The sequence below is a fragment of the Passer montanus genome, unplaced genomic scaffold (assembly GCF_014805655.1).
Source record: "Passer montanus isolate IOZ18808 unplaced genomic scaffold, ASM1480565v1 scaffold44, whole genome shotgun sequence".
Taxonomy (NCBI): Eukaryota; Metazoa; Chordata; class Aves; order Passeriformes; family Passeridae; genus Passer; species Passer montanus.
The window spans coordinates 2,287,117-2,308,391 of record NW_024369262.1 but is presented as its reverse complement, the minus strand read 5'-3'; the positions used below and the strand labels follow the sequence as shown (position 1 = coordinate 2,308,391).

General features: G+C 45.3%; 1 protein-coding gene across 4 annotated transcripts in view; it reads left to right on the top strand.

Moving 5' to 3' along the window:
* The window catches only part of MYO1C (myosin IC), a 57,000-nt gene that overhangs the window by 12,171 nt on the left and 23,554 nt on the right, over window positions 1–21,275 (top strand). The window contains exon 1 of one of the 4 annotated variants that reach the window (XM_039720756.1): window positions 2,045–2,675. The exons of 2 other annotated variants lie outside the window; for them this stretch is intronic. Coding sequence is in view for 1 of the 2 variants with exons in the window: in XM_039720754.1 (XP_039576688.1) it covers window positions 18,095–18,112 (18 nt within the window). In the remaining variant the exon portion in view is untranslated. Of the gene's footprint in view, window positions 1–2,044; window positions 2,676–17,923; window positions 18,113–21,275 lie in introns of those variants that run through there. One more of the 4 variants, XM_039720754.1, reaches the window with a different exon arrangement.

Sequence of the window (21,275 nt, the reverse complement as noted above, 5' to 3'; positions counted from 1 at the left end):
CTCAGGGTTTGATCTGCAGTAAAAGCTGGTGAGTCCAATGGTGTGGTTTGGAGACAGGGAAGATTATTGCAAAATTAGTGTTGGGCTTTTCTAGAGTTTTATTGAACCTTCCAAATTAGAGACCAGGAAGCCTTGTTCTGTGTCCACACCTCTTGTTGTTTTAAATAACAGGTTGTCCTCCACTCTTAGGACTTTTGGAGTCTGTTTGAAATTGCCTCTTGTTCTTCTTGGGAGGGAAAGCCACACCTTTGCACCAGGAAGCCAGGAATTCTTTCTGACAGAACTGGAACTCAGACAGAAAAGCAGATGTTTCTTGTACCTCCTTTGAGTGAGCACTGGAGTTCAGTTGTGAGCTTTTCTGCCTTTTCCTGACTCATGATCTGCTGTTCTGTGTTAGCATGGGATTTTCTCACGGATGTTACAGGAAACTTCCCTCCCCACCCATTACTCCTGTAAAGGTTTTAACAACAGCCAGGGTTTGTGTCCTTGGTTGGTTTTGGGGTTCTGCATAAACAACCAGCAGAGCACCCATCACATTTCTCAAGTAAACCAAGTGCTTAATTTTAAATAGTGTATTCAAAAAGTTTATTTTTGATTTTTCCCAAAATTACAAGCTTCTTTGGACGCAATTTTTTTGGAAAACAGAAAGGAAAACTTCATCTGGTAATGAAGGCAAATACAAAATATGTGACTTGCAAAATCCTCATTTTATTTGTGCATGGATTTGTTTGCTCTTATAAGTGGGGGATGGGATCAAAAGCAAGTTCTGCAGAAAAGTACAGAGTGTGTTTTTGTGTGCCCAACCATAGCACTCTGAGGGAACCAGATTCTTTTTAATTTTGCTGATCTTCTGTCCAGGAATCTGGTGGATAGAACCTGGGAACAGCAGTTGATGGAGCTGTCAGCAAAGCTTAGAGCATCAACTTTTACCATCCCAGAAATTCTCATATTTTGCTTTTAAAATTCCATTAAAACAGCTGTACAGTGCTGTGATAATCCTAGCAGGATTGGAATTACTGAGAGAAGCAGCAGGTTTCCTTGGGCATAAACCCAAGTTCTGACTGCGAGGTGTCAGCATGGACATGGGTTATTTCTGGTCTGCTGGGTGTAGAAAAAGGGTGGATGGACATATCAAGGTGAAACGTGGTTGTTTGGGAAGGGAATTTAAAAATTCATAACCTTCAGGGGTTTGAATATTCTGTGCTGGTCTGAGAGAAAACCAGAGGCTGAAAACCCAGAAGGAAAAGTGGAGGCCAAGAAAGGGTGGGAGACCAATAGAAAAAGCAGAAACTGAAAAGGAGTGGGAGGCCAAAATGGTGTGGGAGGTCAGCAAGGAAAGCAGAGGCCAAAAAGTGGAGGCTGGAAAAGTTAGATGGAGATAAAGATGTGTGGGAGGCAGAAAAGGTGGTGAGACCAAAATAAGCCCATATCAGAGATCTGATCAATCTCCTTTTGCTCTGTTGGCCTCCACATCCTCCTGAAGAAGGGGACTCTCAGACTATTCAGCTGAAGAAAATTCAAGCTCAGCTTTATGGAATAACTTGGGGACAAATGCCCATTGTCTTGGCTCTTGTATTACTTCAGTTGGAGCTTAGTTTCAGCACTTAAAAATTTGGTTTCCAGCAGAAAGCAGTTCTGTAAATTGTTTGAGTCTTGATTGTAAAAGTAGTGCAGATGAGCTGTAGTGCTGTCAGTTCAATACCTTAAAATATTGTCATTTAAGATCACCAAAGAGGTGTCCCCTAAACCCACAGAAGAAGCAGCACTCTCATGACTGCTTTTGCAGGGATTGGAGAAAGCCAGGAGGAATTTGGGATCATTTATGCAAGAGGTATTTCCACACCAGCTGTATTAAAGTCCCTTAGAACTTTTAAGAAAAACAACATAATGAAGAAGCACAGTGTCTTTTTTCTTTGCCTGATATAATTAAAGAATACAAGGGCTGCTGCTTATGAGCCATTTACATATTGGGGTAAAGCTTTCAGACATTATTTGACTCAAATATAAACTAATCTGATTTGAGGTGTTTGTGTCTTGTTACAAGGAAGAAGCAGAAAGAAAAGGAGAGTAAAAAAAAAAAAAAAAAGAGATGAGCTGCACTTCCTGGAGAGAAAAGCAGGGCATGGCTGGTGCTGGCAGCCTGGCAGGTGGTGAGTGCTGGGAGGGACTGAGGACTTCCCTGCTGCTCTGGCAGGCTGGTCATGAGGGCTCCATGTGAAGAGGAAATGTTGCAAGAGATGTGGTGTTCTCTATGCAAAAAACCCTTGTGTTGTGCAGGAGGCTGTTTGATCTCTCTCTTCAAACTGAAACCTGAGTGGTTGCCAAGTGTCTGCTCTGAAGTTTCCGGATCTAGGTGGGGACAGGGGAGTTCCAACTGTAACCTGAATGTGTTGAACTGGCAGCTGCTGGTGTCCAACCACTTGCACTGGGAGGAAAATTGCACAAAGTGGCTCCGTGTAGGATGAGAATGTGAGCTATGTCCAGGCTCACGGCCATGGAACTCAAAGCTGCTCTCCTGTCACTGTTTATTTTTCTCTGGAGGCTTCAGTGAAGTTGGCTGTTTGTCACTGAGTGCAGCTTTGCTGGAATGCTGCCTGCCTGCCATTGGAATAAGGGAGCACCTGTGACAGGACTGTGGTGTCACCTGAGAGGAAGGAAATCAGTGTTGCTGCAGGGTGAGTGTGCACATCTGGGAAGAAATCTTTGTACCAGTCAGTTATTGCCTTCCAAGGAAAAATTAGGTTGTGACAAAACTTTTTGTTTTGGAAAGGTAAATTCTAGTGTTGCTGTTAGCTTGGTACCTGGTTGTCTGTTTTGAGCAGTGAATTTCTCTGTGCTGAACTCTTGAAAGTGCTTTTCAGGCCACACTCGTACTGGTCTCAAATTATCTTAATTGCAAACCACTTATCTGAACTGATGAGTAGTTAACACAAATGTGACACGGTGCTCGTTAGAGTAGAAAATCAATCAGTGTTTAGTGTGGGCTGGATTGACATTTCTGGATTGATAGGGGATGGGAGGTTCATTTGGCTCAATAAATGGCTCAGTGATGAGTGTGTGGAGGGAGCTGCTCCTCTCCTGTGTGCTGGCAACCAAAACCCACCAGCATCAGCCTGTGGCCAAAAAGTGTCAGGTTTTGCATTTTTTGGGAGTAGCAGAGCAGTGCTGGGACAGGACCCCCACGTGTCAGTTTAGGTGATTTCTGGTGCTGCTCCCCTGCTCCTGGAGCACTGCAGCTGACAGGCTGCACCCCTGGTGGCATTCCTGGGCTTGTCCCCAGGGCTGCTGGGGTGACACTGTCCTTGTGTCACTCCTCCAGGATTTAAGTGCTCAAGGCATGAGGGTGTGCAGAGGGGAGGAGATGAACAAGCAGCCAGAGAGTCTTGGAGCTTCATCCATGTCACTTCCATGAAATGCCCTTTCTTTTGTGTTCCCCCAGTATCTAAGATAAGCTTATCCTGATATCAGTTCTGTTTAGAATCATAGAATGGTCTGGGTTGGAAGAGACCTCAAGATCATCTTGTTTCACCTTTCACTGAACCAATTTTAATTGGTTCACTGTAGTTCTCCACTCCCTGCCTTGTGCTTGATCCATCTGACCCTTTGATTAACCCTTTGAAACAAAGCTGGGAGAGCAGTGATGACAAAACCAACATTTTCTATTTGTTTCAGTTCCCTGAACTGCCTGCTCAGAGCTGAATGGATCTTAGGGGGACAGGGCCAGGACAGGCACAGCTGGGACAGAGGCTGTGTCACAGTAACATCAGCTGACAGCAGCCTGGGACTGCCCTCTGGCACCTCAGAGGACATTTTCTGTGCCCTTTTCACCTTGGACAAGTGTCTGTAGTGTAATGATGTGGGAACGATGGCTTGTGTGCCTGTTCTGTTCTTACACTGCTGTGTTTTGATCCTTGAAGCCAGTGCTAGTGAGAAGTTTGTTTGCTAGAAGGTTCTGCAGTCACACTGGGGGACTTTTGTGCTCTGATGTGTGGGCTGATTGGCACCAAAACCTCCCAGCATGTGGATGTGGAGCTAGGCCAGCTGTTTGGGACACAAATGGTAATTAGTTGTTTTCTAAATGTTGGCTTTATCAAGGTTCACAAACAGAACAGGCCATCTCCACTGCTCCTAATGAACATTCCCAAGCTCCAGCAGTCCCAGCTCCTGAGCAGTGCAGGAGCACCTGCCCCTGAGTCCTGCACTGCTGGTGCCCTGTGATGTGCTGTCAGATCAGAGAGAGGCACTGATAAATCCTTCCAGGCTGCACACACGTGGACATGGAGCCAGGAATGGCTGCTGTCTGTGCCTCCTCTTGCCAAAGCATCCTTACAGTGGCTGCCACCCAAAACAGGGAGAAGAGCCTGAGAAACAGGGGTCCAGTTGGGCACTGGTGTCTGGAATATTTTGCTCCCCTCCCCTTCCCAGAGCAATGTTTTCCATGGATGGAGTTTGGGAGAGCCAGTGCACTGAGGGTCAGGATGGGGGATACCTCACCCACGTGAGGATGCAGAGATTCCCACTTTTGCCCTGCTTTTCACCTGGTGTAAAGATCCAAGGAACCTTTGAGCCCAGTGGGACTCTAACAAGGCATTTGTGGTGGGTATCTGAGCATGCCATGAGACACAGAAAGGGTAAGGGAGAAGGAATTAATTCTGCTGCCAGAACCTTCCGTGCCAGAGGTCGGATGTGGCTCCGTGCCCACTCTGGGCATACGTGCAGGTTCCTGCAATTTGTTGCTGTCACCACCAGCAGTGGCACACAAGGAAACAAAATTTAAGAACACCATCCTGCAACAGAGACCTCAGGAGGCCATTTCTAGATGGGATTGGAGCTCTGTGTGGAGTGGTGGGCTGTAGGCTCATTGTGAGGGTAGAAAACAACCAAAAGTGGTTTGCTCTGGAATTCTTTATGCTGTAGTAGGCAGCTGGATTAAAATGTTGTGGAGTTTTGCTCCTTTTTGATGCACTGTGGGTGAAGAGGTTTCACAATCAGCTGTGTCCCAGAGGGTGAGCTGGAGTGGGTTAGCACTTGGAAAAGTGAATTTTGGAATAGTGGGGTTTAACCCTGCAGGCACCTGCACGCAGCTACTCCTGAGAGCCATCAGCTGTTGTGGAATTTGTCAGCTCACCAGACAAGTGTGTGCTGCCTCTCACACACCCCAGCAATTCTGAGAATGTGAAGGACTCTCAGATTCCAGTCTTCCCCTCCAGCTCTAGGGGCTGCTGGAAGCAGGAAAGGAGGTCAGGCTTGAAATCCACAGTCGGAGGGGAGGAATTTGTGGATGCAGAGCAGATAACGCCCATCACTCTCTGCACTGGCCACTCCCACTCCCCTGCTTTGTGGAAAGTCTGATTAAAGGCAGCCCTGCCTGTCTGAGCCATACATCCATGCACAAATGCCAGATTCTCTTCATTCCAGCCTGCTGACTTCAAGAAGGACTTGCTCTGACAAGCTGGAAATGAGGCCTGGCAGCTTCATCTGCAGCTCAAAGGCTTTATCTCTCTTAGACACTCTTCCTAACATTTCCCACAAACACTGCTCTGCTGGTAGGAGCTGTTGCACACACAGGATCCATCAGGCACTCATGAATAAAGCCTTACCTTGTGTAACTCTCCTCAGAACAGGCAAGGAGCACTTCACAAAGCACTTGGCACCAGGCCTGTGGCAGAGCTGGCTCTCCTTGTGCCTCAGCCTCATTATCTGGGGAGCAGTAGGAAGAGCCAGCTCAGCCTTTGATTCTCCTGTCCCCCTACCAAGCACTGATGTTCTTTCCTCCACAAAAATCCTCCAGCCCAGCCTCCATCTCCCACTTGGACTGTTTCCATCAGCTGAAATCTGGCAGCTTTCCATCACTTCCAGCTTCCACACCATATTCTGACAATTCACCTCAGCCTCTCTTTCCTGTCTGAGCTCCCACCTTCGCTCCTGCCCCTCTGCTCCATGATGAGTTCTTTGACTTCCAGGATTGTTCTGCCCCAGCAGCAGCTGCTGTTGCCCTGGTGTTGCCTCACTGCTCCATGAGGGATGCCAGCTGTGTCCACCTGTTAGGTTGTTTTGCATGTGCCTTTAAGGCAGCTGCTTCTGCTGCATTTGCAGCCTTAAACCTGGAATATTCATATTCCCTGGCCTATCTGAATCAGTGGATGAACTCAGCCTTCACTAAATGCTTTCCCAGGGTGAAATCTATTTGAGATGTAATAATGGTTCTAGAGAACCTGTGCCAGGAACTGCAAGATAGCCAAGCTCTTCTTTGATTGCTGTTTCTGTTTCAAAATCACTATTAGAGCAAGTGTACTTTTACCTTCACATATTTAACATGTGGAATGAGATAACCTTCAGCTTGATGCAGTAAGGTGTGCACCCTCATATAAAAATTTATCATAAATCAAATTTGAGTCATCACCATGATTGTGGCATGATTTCTGCTTGAAAGGGCATCTTTGATGTCATCACCATGTTGCTTCACAAGCAGCTTGCTGGTGATATTTTAGGTTGGGGAGGGTGTGTGCATGTCTATAGCTTCTAAAAACCATCAGGCCAGTGTCAAATGTCTGCCCAGTGCTTTACAGATTGCACAAGGGGCTGTTAGCAGACAAAACTTTTTTTTTGTCTGATTTTTGAGGGAGGGCTCTTACCACAGGGCTTTGACTTATGGCCATATAACCACCCCTGTTGAGCAGAAAGGGGATCCCACTGATATCTGCTCCAAATGCTCTCTCCTGACCATGGCACTGTGCTGCCTGGACATTGTGTGAACTCAGACTTGTGAAACAAAAGCTCTAATTTCCCTTTGTGAAGCTTGATACAGAGCACACAGCTCTGGAGCAGCAGGATATGAGAATTAGAATCACTGGTGCAGTGAGGATTTTGAGCAAGAAGCAGGCATGAAATACCCAAAGCATTTAACCTCTGTGTTTTATTCATCCTGGAGCAAATGTAATTTAAAGTGGCACCTCTATAATTGATGAAGTATCTTTTTACCATTTGTTTAATTACCAGTTTCAGTGTCTAGAAAGCAGCAGATCAATAATTTACAGTGATGAACTTCCCTGTGTCTCTGTTTTTCTACTTCAGCCATGCAAACAACAGCTCCTGAAACAAACCCTCAAATATTGATGCTTTCCTTTAGGTGATATAAAAGAGCTTAACCTTTTTTCCTGCCACGGGTGCACTCCAACACCACTGAAGCTGAGGGCAGAGCACTGACCTTGGCAAGGCAGGGTTAATTTAGGGCTTGCCCTGCATTTTGTATCAGCTCTCAGCTTTTTGCAGCCTCCTCTTATTGCTGGAGTGATGAAGGCTGGGCTCCTGTTGTTGCTGTAACAGCAGATGCTGCTGCCCTGGCTTCAGGAGAATTGTTAAAACAGAAAATTTAAGCTAATGAACCAAAGCTGCTGGCTGTGGTTTATATCTATTTCTTACATGATGGGTTTTGATAACAAATGTTGACTTTTCTATGTGAAATACCTGTTCTGGAGAGTCTTGGATCCTTCTGTCAGTTTAGAGCTCGGATTCCCTCATGGTCCTGCAGCACCTCCTCAAGGGGAGGTCCTGGATCTGTCCAGGAGGAGCTACAGGATCTGTACCTGTCAAACCAGAGGGAAAAGGTGTTTCCCAGTGGGATGGGCCTTCAGACAGTTCCTCCTGTGGTCCTGGCTGCCATGGACTGTGGGGTTTCCCACACAGCATCAGAGCAGAAGATCTAAAGACACCCAACTTCCATGAGATCTCCAAATCCAGGATTTCTAGCAGGATGGTGAGCTCTGCTTTCAGACTCCCAGTCTCACACCTCTGATTCTTCTCACTTTTTAGAGCCAAGACAAATATCTTATTTCTCCTGGACCTGCCTATGAGCAAACAACTTAGTGACTGCATCCTTGGGCTTGGTATGAAAAATAAACAGGGAATACATCCCTTTCCTGTCTCTGAGGAGTGCCAGTCCTCATCTCCTGTTGGAGAACAAGATGCTGTGGGACAGTTGGCATTTCTGTTAATGTCACAACTGTCAATTCCTTCAAGATTTCTCCTTTCAGCTGGAGCTCACAGCCCAGAAGAAGGTTTTTTTTAGAAAATAGGTGTAAAGGGTCACGAGGAAGATTCCTGGGCCTGTTGTGTCAGCCTCAGCAGGCTTTGTGCAGTTTTGCAACCACCAAATGCAGAATTAGGACTAAATCAGAGAAAGAAAATGGGTTTGGACCTAACCACAGCTGGGGAATGAATGTTTCCATTCTCTGCAGAGACCCATGTTTATCCAGATGTGCAACACACATTCCTGAGAACCACAAAGGGATGGACTCCTTCATTGTTCCTTGGTGTCTCTGTTTCTGATTAAACTGATGCCTCTGATAATGCAGAAAGTTTTGAAAATGCAGAGGGCAGAACTGTGTAGTTCTCCTTAAGAGGGAGTTGAAACTGCCTTGGAGATGAGTTCCAAAGGGGGCTAAATTGCAGGACAATAATTTATTTATTTTTTAATGAATGTGAATGTCATTACTGCTTCTTTTACATTTAAAAAAAAAATCTTGAGTTAAGGTGGTTTTGATGTAATAGGAATGACAGTTTTTAAAACTGGAAGACAATATTCAGTCTTGGAAAACAATGTTCTGAATTGAGAATATTCTGAATTTGAGTGCAAGCTGATGCAGGTGGGCATGGGGTATCCTTCTGAAATGATGGCTGTATTTTCCAGGCAGCCTGGAACACTTTTGCCATCACAATGACAGCTCATCATTCCCTGTGGATGTTAAGTGATGCTAAATCTATTTTGGGACAGAAAAGATTCACCAAAGCATTAAATCCTCCACGGGTGATACAGGGGGGGCTCCTTGGGGCAGGGGCAGAGCAGCCAGAGGAGATGACCTCACACCATCCCCTTCATCTGGTGCCTTTTCCCCTCGCTTTCAGCAGGAGCAGGGCAGGAGGGGAAAGGGAAGCAGCTCAGACATCAGCTGCAATATCATCTGCCCACGTGCTCAGCCCGCTGCCAGGGCCAGCCTCACTGCCTGGCTCCTCTGCAGACTGCTCAGCTCCTTTCAGCACAATCTGGAATTTCTGCAGCTCATCCAATATTCTTATTTTGGGTTCATGATCTAGTTGTTGAGACTCTTTCCTTGAATTTTTCTTAGGGGGCTTGTGCCATCACAGTCAGTGTAAAGTGCTCTTTGTTCCCTTACAAAGAAGGGTTTGAAAAGTTCAGTCTCGTGTGTGTCACTAATAGTTTTGTTAGAACTTATTTATAACTTTTCACTGCCCCAAAATAACTGCCTGCCTTAGGCCAACCAAGTCAGTTTGAAACAGAGGAGAGAGGAAAAAGAAAAAAAAAAAGTGGAAGTACAAATTGTGCCTGTAAACTCTTCACTTATAAATCATCAAATTAAAAATTGCTCCACTTGTTTGAATGTCCAAAGCATTCAATGTGCTCCCAGAACTTAACTCCACTTGGGAACTTGGAGTTTGCTACAGAATTGCTTCATTTGCTTTAGAGGAGGGTCACACCCAGAAGGAAAATAAGAATTTGTTACTCCCAGGTGTCACCCAACACTTCCAGGTTGCTGACTTGATTTTTTTCCCTAAGGAACCTGTGGATAATCTATGGAACAAACCTATAGCAAATGCAATTGTGCTAATAAAAAATGTTGCTCACAGCAACATATCCCCATATTTTGGGTACAAATGATACTGATATGTAAGATATTGCACTGATATAAACATCTTTATCCTACTATAAACTGTCCATACTAAGGGATTTTACTGTTACAGTAACAGTAGAGAGGAGTAGGATTAGTTATTTCTTGGGGTATCACTCGTGTACAAACTGTTTTATTAAAAATCCAAATTTAAGCAAATATGTTCCATATGTGAGCCTCTCTCCTGTGCTTTTCAGGAGAGTTTTAGTCATTTGACCTTTATTCTTCTGTCTTTGGAAGCCTTAATATACTCATAAAATTTAGATATTACCTATGCTGCAGTCTCCACATAACAGAAAAGTTCATGGCTTTGAAAAAAAAAAAAGGAATTCCACGACAGCTTTACTCAAACTTTATGAAAAGCTCCATGCTGCCTTAAAAGAAACAATTTCATTTGGCTGTTTTGGAGGGAGGTATTTCCTTTTTAAACTGTTTTTCACAGTACCAGTGATCTGATTTTGGGTGTGGTTTGTTTTAATGTAAAGCTACATTGGTGAAAGCTGTCAATTAAAAGAGAAAAGGACAGGAGAGGTCAGTGAGGTTCAGTTCTTTCCTATAAAGCAGTCTGATATAGTAGATAAATTTGGTATTTGGATTTGTGTAAAATGATGTGTGTTGGCTCAGTTAAGAATGATGTCTTTCGTAGCCTTCCTTAGCTTTCAGATTTAACCTACTAAAGAAAATAAAGCAACTTAAACTTTCTGCTTTAGTGCTGGCAGTTCTAAAGAGATAATTCCTATATTTAGAGAAGAATTTTGCAATCACTGGGGGCACAGGGGAGGCTTGGGATCCTGTCAGTACAACATTGATGGGGTGGATGAACTCTGCTTTCAGACTCCCAGTCTCATACCTGTGATTCTTCTCACTTTTACAGCCAAGACAAATATCTTATTTATCCTGGACTTGCCTTTGAAACTGAGCAAACATCTTAGTGACTGCATCCTTGGAGCTGGTATGAAAAATAAACAGGGACTAAACAGTGTTAGGGTCCAGGCTGACAGCTGAGGCCTTGTACTGACTTAAATCCACAGGGAGCTCATTCCCAAAAATATTTTTCTCCAAATTTAACTTCCAGATACCACTGACCACAAACCATACCAGCAGAAGCCATCTTGCTGAATTGCTTTATAATTGTTATGGAGCAAGTATTGCATGAGAAAAGAGGCATAAGAGCATTTAAAATTAGAGCTTTTTTGTAGCTGTTTTTCTCTTGCAGCCGTAACCACTTGTGTTTCCCAGCTCTGAAAAACCTGCCTGTTGCCTGCACTCATTTTCCCCCTTGCTGTGCAGTCAAGGATGTGAAGTATTTAACAGGACAAAAATTAAAGGTCAGTCTAAAAATCCTCAGAAATCAAGATGTCCCTAAAGATAAAGCCCGATGTGAAACATCCTCTTGGCCCAGAACATGCCCTGGAAGGCTTTGAGTGCACACCCTGTTCTGGCCAGGTGTTCTGGGGACCAGGGCCAGGTACGAGCAGCTGCTGAGGTCCTGGTGACCCTGGAGGAATCCTGTGGGACAGTGGAGGGGATTTGGAATAATTGGGAATCTCACCATGTTTTCATGGGGACTGTGAAGCTCCTGATGCTGTGATGTGGAGAGAACTTTGCTGTCAAACTCCAATTTCTCATCAATGACTCTCACAAGGGTAGCCTGGGTTGGATTTTTTTTAATGTTCTCTTTTTGAGGTGTGTTTTTTTTGTTTGTTTGTTTGGGTGGGGTTTTTTTGGGGTTTTTTACTTTTTTTGTTCTTTTTTTTTTTTTTAATTTGCTGTGGCAAACTGAGCCCTGCAGCTCAAGGAGCTCTCACCAGTTTTTTTAATGTTCTCTTTTTGAGGTGTGTTTTTTTTGTTTGTTTGTTTGGGTGGGGTTTTTTTGGGGTTTTTTACTTTTTTTGTTCTTTTTTTTTTTTTTTTTTTTTTTTAAATTTTCTGTGGCCAACTGAGCCCTGCAGCTCAAGGAGCTCTCACCAGCTGACAGGAAAATGTTGGCTGGGATTTGGCCTCGCTTTTCCCTGGAAGTTGTGTCATTCTGCAGAGAAGAGACATAGGATGTGGCAGGGCTACAGATACAGAATTGTTTGTACATTTTGTCACAAACATCTCTTGCTGTCAGGGAGGAAAAAAAAAACCAACCAAAACTCTGGGTGATAAATCTGTCTAGCAATTGATATTGTGCTCATTTCCGTGGCAGCTCTGGGGCTGTGTTTGCTCAGCAGGCTGCCCTGCACTGGCTGCTCCTGGCCTTTTCCAAAGACAGAGCAGAGATGGAAAGATACCCCTTGATGGGAATAACAGAGAAACCTTCCAGTTCTATCACTTCCCCCAAATGAAGCCTCTGTGAGCACTGTTGTAGGAATCCCTTCCATTTGTATAAGGAGGAAAATGTGTCCTTTGACTGGGCTTGCAGGTTTGGTGTCTGCTGGAGGGATGGTGGAAGGTGTGGGTTGGAGCTGCAGCTCCAGTGCCCTGGCAGCTCTGCTGGGCTGGGCACAGCTGCCTGGAGCTGCTGAAACTCTTGGCCTAGGAGACATTAATTCTGCTATTTTGTGGGAATGCTGCAAAAATGAACTTAAATGGTGCTTGATGTCTGTGCTGTTTAAACCAAGATGAGTAAAAAATGTCCAGTTCATAAAACATTAGTGCTCCATGGATCTGCAGCCCAGGAAGGGCAGGAAGGGGAGCTCTCAGCCTGCCCTCTGTATCAGCACTGCCCATGTCGTGCTTCAGGTCATGGTTGTCTTTTCCTGCCCTTTCCCAATCAGAGACATGCTCAGCTTTGCTTTGCAAGCGTTCTTTTGTAATTTTCAAAGTCTATTCAGTGTTTTTAGTGCCATGGAGAACAGCAAGGGCGTTACAGAAGGTCAGAGCATCTCTAACTTGTCCATTTAGTTGCTATTTTGGGCTGCAGGACAGGACCCTGCTCAGCAGAGCAGTCCCAGGCTGAGCTCTGTCCCTCTGTGTGGAGGGGTCCCTGGGTGTGCTGCCTTGCCCTGGTGTGTGAGCAGCCTGGTGTGTCCCTCCTCAGGATTCCTGTGCATCCTTCTCCTCCAGACTGCAAACAGTTTAGTGCTGATCTGGCCTTATATAGTAATTTCCTATTATTAGAAACATTTCCTTGGGATCTTGCTCAGGGAGTAGCAGAGGGAAATCCTGTTTCCTTCATCTAACTTGCAGGCAAAGCACCAGTGCTCACTCTTTCCTTATCTCGTGTGGATGGAACAAGAAGTTTTTGTTGTGATTTGCTTTCCAGCCTTAAGCCCTTTCTAACACTGAGCCTCTTTTCAGAAATGCAGGAAAAGAAATGTGAGGAATAGGAACTGTCAGTCAGCAGTGTGAGCTGTAAAGTTTTGTCTGCAGCCTGTATATTCCCTGTTCTTTTCATAATGTTTTCCTCACTCAGCTTGGGTTCTTCCTTTGGAAAAACCAGCTCTGTTCAGTGCTGGTTTGTGTGAAAAGCAGTGTGCTAGGATATTTCACCTGAGAGTGCCAGGGATGGGCAGACAGCCAGTGGCTGTGTTAAAAAAGAGGAACAGCTTTAAATTAAGGAAGGAGAAGTTTTTGTTCTGCGTGCAAGAAGTGTTTTTAAAGGCGAGACTCACTGGAAGCACAGAGATATGCACAGGCTTTGAACACTTAATTTTTCCTGTGAAAACATTTTTTCCCCTTAAAAGGAAGATGTAGGTCCTGCCACTAGGAGTGACTGTTTGGAAAGTCAGTCGGCAGGAATGCACATCAGCTGAACTGAGTCAGGCTGTTTGTGTTACCAGCTCCCTCCAAACCACCCCTGCCACAGCCACTGCAGGGGAGCTGCTGCAGATGATTGTGCCAGAGCAATCACAGGGAATTAACTGCTGGGTTTAAATGTTGTTGGAGTCAGTGCAACAATTGCTGTTGGGATTGGAGTGTGTTTGTAAAATCAGGGAAACCCTGACAGGGCCGTGAGCAGGAGCAGCCACGGGCATGAGACAAACTGGCATCACATTAAGGGCATCTGGTAATTATAAAGTGGGACTTTGTTCTGATGGCCGCTGTCAAAGCCAGCCAGCCATTTCTGTTTCACTGCTTCAGCAGAAAGCAACAACAAGGAAAATTTATCTTAATTTGTTAGATTAACCCAGTTTCTGTTTTCGCTCACGTCACAGACCCAGAATTATTGTGTGTGTGCGGGAGCCATAACTAAATACAAGCCTGTCATATGTGCTTTTTAATCCATCACCAGGGGCATCAAAACAGGGAACAGCGCTGGCAGAGAAAGTGCAGGAATCCAAGGAGACGTGTGCATCTCCACTTTTTTGCAATATTTCTTTTTTTAATTATTATTTATTTGTGAAAGACTGAGCTTGGGAAGAAAAGAAGTTTGGTGTTCTCACTGACGAAGCTTTCTTGAAACAAACAAAACCAGTATTGACAGTTTTAGGCATTACAAAGCATAAATTAGAATCCAAAATAATAATCTAAATAGTCTTTGTCTTCTGGTTTTTGAACTCTTTTGACCACATTTCACTATTTTTAAGGTTTTCTCTGTAACCCTGCAAACACCTTCACACAGAATCAGGGAATTCAGTCAACTTGTGATGTCATGAAGTTTGCAGTAAAGTGAAGGAACTTGCATCATCTTGAGGCACCTTTTGAGTGAGTATAATGAGGTTTTGGTTTAACCTTCCTAGGTGTGCAGTTTCATAATTGAGCAGGAATGTTGTGTCTGCAGGAGCCAATGTCCTGTGTTCAAACCTCTGCTCATGACTACTTGTTTGGAGCACTCGAGAGGGGAAGAGGAGATGCTTTAATCCAAAAACTGGGTAGGAAAGAGACAATTTTTAGAAGAACTAATAACATAGAGAGGAGGTTTTGCCTTTTTATCAAACCTGTTACAATATTTAGCATTGGCTCTTTGGCAGAGCATTGATTTATCCTTATCCTAAAGTCAGATTTTCATCTTCTCTTGGACACAGGATGTTTTTCCTAAGCAGTGGGACAAATGTCTCTCAGAACCTTCAGCTTCTGCTAATAAGGTGTTTTAGGAATGTGAGGCATTTTAATCAGTTTTAGATCAGGATACTCTGGACAGCAGGGCACATGTGACAGGTTAAAGACATTTCTATTTTTTGATTAAGATATTCTTCTGACCTGCAAGAGGAAGGGCTCTCAAATTCCTGGCCTGTTTAGGGTGGTTTCTTTCCCATGGTATTTTTGCCAAGTGCTTTCTAATTATGGAATGTGTCTTATTCTGTAGTTCTTTTGCAAGGCAGAAATAACAAGTATCACAAAAATCCAGAAAGAACTCACTCACTGGCAGATGAATTTGACACCTTTTGGAATAACATAGATGTGATCCACGTTGATTTTTGAACAGCATAAACCCAAGGCAGCATCTCATACCTCCAGATTTGTATTTTGCAGTGGAATCTGCACTGCAGAGGGGAGCACTGATGGTGTTTTCACAGGCCAACCTCTTTATGTTTTCAGCAGAGCCACTGCTCGCGGGTGGAGCTCAGCGAGTCACGCTCGGCTCCGCGAGCCTGTCGGAGCAGGGCTGACAGGAAAGCTTTCCAGTCCCCTTGCTTTGAATGTGAAATTGTATTCAGGGAATCAGCTGCTTATCTGCAACGAGCAGAGCAATCCCAGTGCTCTAATCCAGGGTTTAAATGAGTCACTTCTAACTGGTGAGGCCTGGAAAACTTGATTCATCCCTTGGCCTGTAGTTGCCTGTTGGAGTGAGCCAGACCTTGCCAGCCATCCTCAGCAGAAATCACAGACAAGGGCTGGGCCCTGCTGCTGGAAAGGAAGAGTCTGGTTTTATCACCTTCGTAATCCAGGCTCAAGATCTTATAAAGTAAAATTATCTCTGCTTTCCAACTTTTTTTTTTCCCCTCCTAATTTAGGCTAACCCACATGCAGGAGAGTTTTCCTCACCAGGAGAAGTTGGGCAGTAGTTTGGCTGCAGAAAAGAAGCATTTTGAGTAAAGGTCTTCTCAGTGAATAAATAAATAAAAGGGTTCTCTGAAAAAAACAAGGGAAATATGTAAAAAATGTACTTCTAAGTGCCGGGCTGTTGTATATTCTTCTCTTATGTGGCATTTTCTGTGATGAAATGTGACCTGAGAAGGGTTAGGAAGTGTAAACTAGGGAAAAGGTGAAGTTGTTTATGTGAAGATAACTCTGCTGATACTTAGAATTGTAACAGGAGTTTAATTCAGTCTGTTTGATGACAATTAGACTGGTTTGAGGAGTGCTGGTGGAGCACTGACATTCTCCTCCTGAAGAATTAGAGCTGCCAGGCCACAGCTTTAATTGTGCTTGGGAAACTCCTGGCTCAGGGCTCACTGTTGTGTTTCACTAATGGCTAATGTGGCTCAGTTTGGGACATGGAGTTTATATCATCTCTGATCTCACCTGTGCACAGGAGAGGGGCATGGAGTAGTGTCCACTAGTTCAGTGCCAGCCCAAAGCTAAACCCTCCTCTGAGCCACATCCTGAAGCTGCTGCCGTTAAAAATTCACCCAGCTGAGATAAGAAGTGAATGAAAGTCCTGCCAAACAGAGTTGTGCAAGAACCACAAATAATGTTCAAAATGGAGGCTGAGAGGGCAGGGCATCTGTGGCACTGCAGTGCTCCCAGCAGCCAAGCTCCATCCCAAATCCTTGGCACATTCTGCCTGTGGCATCCACCACAGCCAGCATCTCTGGGATCTCTGCCTTGGGCACAGCTAATTAGAGGGGAGTGCTGCACCCAACCACTGACAACATCTGCTATGTGTGTTTGCTTTTAAATAGCCTCCTCTCTGAGGAGGATGAAGCTCTTTAGCCTTTTGCTCTAAATCTTTTTACTTCAGAGCTTGACCTTACCCTTCCTGCAGCAGAATTTGTGAAGGGTGCATTTTGATAAGAAGGGAAAAAACAAAGCAAACAAAAAACCCTTTAAGCAGAGCTGAGTGCAGATAGTGCCAGTCATGAAACATCCGCAGCTGAGCTCGGGAATCATTCCATGGCTCAGCATGTTCAATGATTAGAGAATCTGCTTGGCAGCTCACAATATGAATTGCCTGAAACACCTGAGGGGTGGCATCCTCTCTTAACAGATTTATATCTTTATTTGCACTACCTGTAGCTCCTTTTAAGATGGATCCACAGCTTAGTCCATTGAGGAACAAAATAATAAATAAAATCATAGAATGATTTTAGATTGGAAAGAATTTGTGGAGATCTCTGGTCCAATCTCACTTCCAGGCAGGACCATTTTAGATCGAGTCACTCAGACATTGTCTGGTTGAGTTTTAAATATCTCCAGGGATAGAATTTCACAACATTTTGGGACCCCTGTTCCAGTATTTGACAGCATTCACTGGGAAAAATAATTTCCCAATAACTCATCAGAATTTCCTTTCTTCCAGCTTGTGTCCACAGTCTCTTGTTCTTTCACTTTCCCCTAATGCTAGTGAAGGCTGTGCAGTATTTTTGTCAGAATGTCCTTGTCTCAGGCAGGTGGGTGGGAAATGAGGTGGGGTTTTCACACTCTTGCTGTAGCTGTGATCATAAATAATTCTGTGTGAGAACACTGATGAGCTCAGAGACAGCAAAATGTGCAACTTCTGTTTGCAAGGGCAGGGGACTGAGGGCAGCAGTGCCTTCACTGTGTGCTCCAGAAGGCTCTTCCTTGGTAGTGCAGGTTATTTTATAATAAGGACCTCACAACTTCCAGGTAAAGTGGTTGTTTTGGTGCTGGATGGCTCCAAAAGAATCTGGAATAAAATCCTGCTGAGCCAGGTTGGACGGGGCTTGGTGGAGTTGGAAATAAGAGAAATTTAAGGTCCCTTCCAACCCAAACCATTCTGTGACTCTAAAACCTTGTGAAGACAAACTGCATCCAACCCTGCACTCTTTATGGCCTCTGATTCTCTGAGGGGGTGATTCCAAGACTTATGTCAATGCCAGGCTTGGGGTTGTGTTTGCGGTGAGCTGGGAGCAGCTGTGGGGAGCCCTGTCCACGCTGCTGTTCCAGGACAATAACCCACTGTCCCAGAGCTCGTCTCTTCCTGTCTGATGGCTGTGGTTTGTGTGCTGGGCTCGGGCCCAGCTTTTCCAGTGCCTGGGATTACTTTTCTTTCCGTTTTTCCCTGTCATTGGGCAGCGGGAACTCCGCGGGCAGAGCGCAGCTGATTTCCCTGGGACTGCCTCTGCTGGGCTGCTCCTGCTGGGAGGGGAGTTCTCCTTGGAAAACGCCCTCTCCAGATGCTCCAGTAGGAGCTGGTGGGAGGGAGGGAGTTCTGACTGCACTGAAAATGCCATGAAAAAAAAAATTAAAAAAATAAGGCAACTGACAGAAGAGAGAACTTGTCCTGAGATTGCTGCTTTTTGCAGCGGCGTAAGCGAAGGCTCTGCGAGGGCTGCAGGAGCTGGCAGGAGGCAGAGATGAAGTTCCGAGGCGGGGTAAGGTTTATTTAAGGTTTATTTCACTCCTGTAGGGGCTTTGCAGCCCTCACATGTGTATTTGGTCTCAAAAAAAGAGAGGAGAAACATTTTCAGGGTTTCAGCAGGGAAGTGAAATGCTTTGAGAAGGATCCCTTCATTGGAAAGTTGGGTGAAATTGGCTAAAAACTCAGGGAATACCTGTTTGGAGGAGGAAGAAAAGGTGGGAGTTGAGAAAGTGGGAAGAGAGGGGGAAGCTGTGCTCAGCTTTGGGAGGGAAGAAAGGGTGGAGCTTTCACTTGGGCACAAGATGTGAAGGGACTGTCCTGGAGCTGGGCTTTGCTCCTGTCCTTCCCAGGGCTTCTGTCCCATTCTGCCATCCAGGCAATGGCAGGAGGTACCTGCTAAAGGATTTATTGCCCCTCAGTTCCTCCTGGCTGTTTAGTTTAGCAAAACTTTGTCCATGCTTTAGCAGCAGCCAGAGCACCTGGCCCTGTGTCCTGCATGGGACAGTCCCAGGCTTGGGAAAAGGAGTTTATGGCAAAAGATTGAGAGGACTGGGATTGTTACCTGGAAAAAGAGATGAGGACAAGAGAAGGAGAAATAAATAACAGTTTCACAGAGAACAGCGAGCTCCTTTTCTGTGTTGTGTAGCATGGGAAGAGAGACACTGAGTTAAGCTAAAAGTTGTCAAAGAGATGCAAAGATTATTTTCATACAATGAATAATTGGGGCATGGAATTCACTGACTGTGGAAGATGTTGAGGTTAAGAATGACAGAGTTATAAAAAAGTTGTGAGCTTTTGCCTGGATTAGAATGCTCAAGGCTTTAATTGGTGAAGTGACCAAATTTAGGAAGAGAAGGGTTGAAAACGTCACTTCTGTAGCTTGGAGCAATTCCCTGTTAAAGAAGAGTTACCGTGGGGCTGGTGTATGCCACAGTGCTCAACCCAGAGATCCTTGCCTGTTTTCCCAAATATTCCCGTGCTGACCACTGAGAAAGGGATGAAGGGAAGGGCAGAGCTTTTGGAGACCCTCCTGAGTCCTTCTCTGTGGGAGTGGAGGTGACAGAGCTCCACAGGGTATTTCTGCTGGCACCTGGTGTGCTGGGGTGGCAGCTGTGGGCCTGGAGGAAGGCTGGCAGAGGTGGCAGTGACAGGCAGAGCTGTGCCTGGGGTGGTGGCAGAGGTGGCAGAGGTGGCAGGGACAGGCAGAGGTGTGCCTGGGGGGGTGGCAGAGGTGGCAGGGACAGGCAGAGCTGTGCCTGGGGTGGTGGCAGAGGTGGCAGTGTGAGAGGCAGAGGTGTGCCTGGGGTGGTGGCCCTGTTCTCTCAGGGAGCTGTGGGTGTGGAGGTGCCCTCCGAGCGGCCCCGGAATGCTCTGGAGCTCTCTCTGGAAAGTTTGAGTCTCTCGGAGACCTCGTGGTGTCAGAGGTTCTGTGGGGGTGTGGAATGCAGGGAAGGGCTGCCCGTGGGGCTGGGCAGTGCTGGGGCAGTGCAGCAGGGAATGGGGCACAGGGGGTGCCCCAAAGCTGCAGGGGGCACAGGCTGGCCCTGGCTCTTCGCCTCTGAGCTTCTGCCACCCTTCACCTGCTCAGCTGCTCTGGAAACCAGCATCAAAACTCACTAGAAGGGGCAGCAAGCTGGTGTTTCACCTTTTTTAAATGCCTTTTTGAAATCTGTTTGTCCTCCAAAGCTGCTGTGGGATGCCCAGGCCTGTGGGCACAGGTCTCCTGAGAAAACTGCCACCAGCAACATCTTTGAACCAGCAGCAGCTTGTGCCATCTGTTCAGGAGCAAAAAATGTCAGCTCCCTAAATATAGAAATTCTGTGTATTTACTTTTCCAGCCCTGGTGATCTTTCTGGTTTGCCTAGTTCATTTTTCTTAGTGCTCTTTTATATTTAGCCTGTTGATTGAAATATCATTACCCCTCTTAATGGTAAACATTTTTCCTGTCCTTCAAATCAGTTCTTACAAGTGACTTTTCCTTTTCACTGCTAATTGTTTATTTCCTTACTCATCCCCCCACAAAGTAAAATCTGGAAGGTATAATTATGTTATAAATATTGAACAAATAATATTACCTACTTATTATTTCAATTTGTCCCTACCCAAAATGTGGAAAAGTTTGAAATAATTACTTTACAAGAAGTAGTCAAGGATGTAGCATTTCTATCTCTTTAATATATATTTTTATAGTGTGTTCTGGAGTTCCATCGTTCCATCTGGTTAGGATGGGAAATATCAGAGGCACAACCAAGTTCTGAGTTCCCTGACTGCAGACATTCCATTGCTGGTGATGTATTAGTCTAAAAGAAGCAAGAATAAAAAGTTATTCTGAGAAAAGGTCCTTGAGTGGCAGCTGCAAATTCAAGTTGTTCCCTCTGACTCTGCTGGTTGGGTCACCAGAGCTGTTACCTGGTTTTGGTCCCAATCCACCTGACAGCTCTGCTTTTCCCAAGCTGTCTTTTGGGAAATCACTTCATTTTCCTTACATAATTAAAAGCAAATACGTGTCTTATCAATTATTGTCTCAGCTCAGGTGGCTACAGAAAGGACAGACAAATCCATGTGGTTGCTTGCAGGGAATTTTTATGGGGGAGACAGAGCTGCCTCTCAGGGAACCTCCTTCCCAAGCCAGCTGTTGACTGACAGAGGGAGTTGTGTCCAAAATGAGCAGCTGATTTGCAGTGTGGCAGGAGGGAGGAGGATCCTGAGTGGCTGCACTTCAGTCTGTCAGGGATTTGCTGGCAGAATCCCTGATTCTGCTCCACCTCTGCCATCTTCATTATTTCTTTCTCCAAGCAGAGGGAAAGAGGGAGCTTTCCCATTCTGCTCCTTGGGAATTGAGGCCTTGGATACAACAGTTGATTTTTGTCTGCTCTGCTGTCTGGCCCACGTGTCCAAGCCCTTTCCCAGGCTGTAGAATGAAGCAGAAATCAAAGGAATTTCTTTTCTTTCCTGCAGCTTTGGCATGACAGTGAAGAATGTCCAACTATCCGTGAGACAAATATTTTTTAGCTGCCACGTCCTCACGAGAAGTTCCTTCTTGGTTCAGGCTTGCATTGTCTTCCAGAATCTAATCTGAATTTCCCTTCCCACTCACATTTGGGTCTGGGCTGTTCTTCCGTTCCCGGCTTTGTGGCTATTTCTGGAGCCTGCAGATCAATCATCTTGCACTTGAT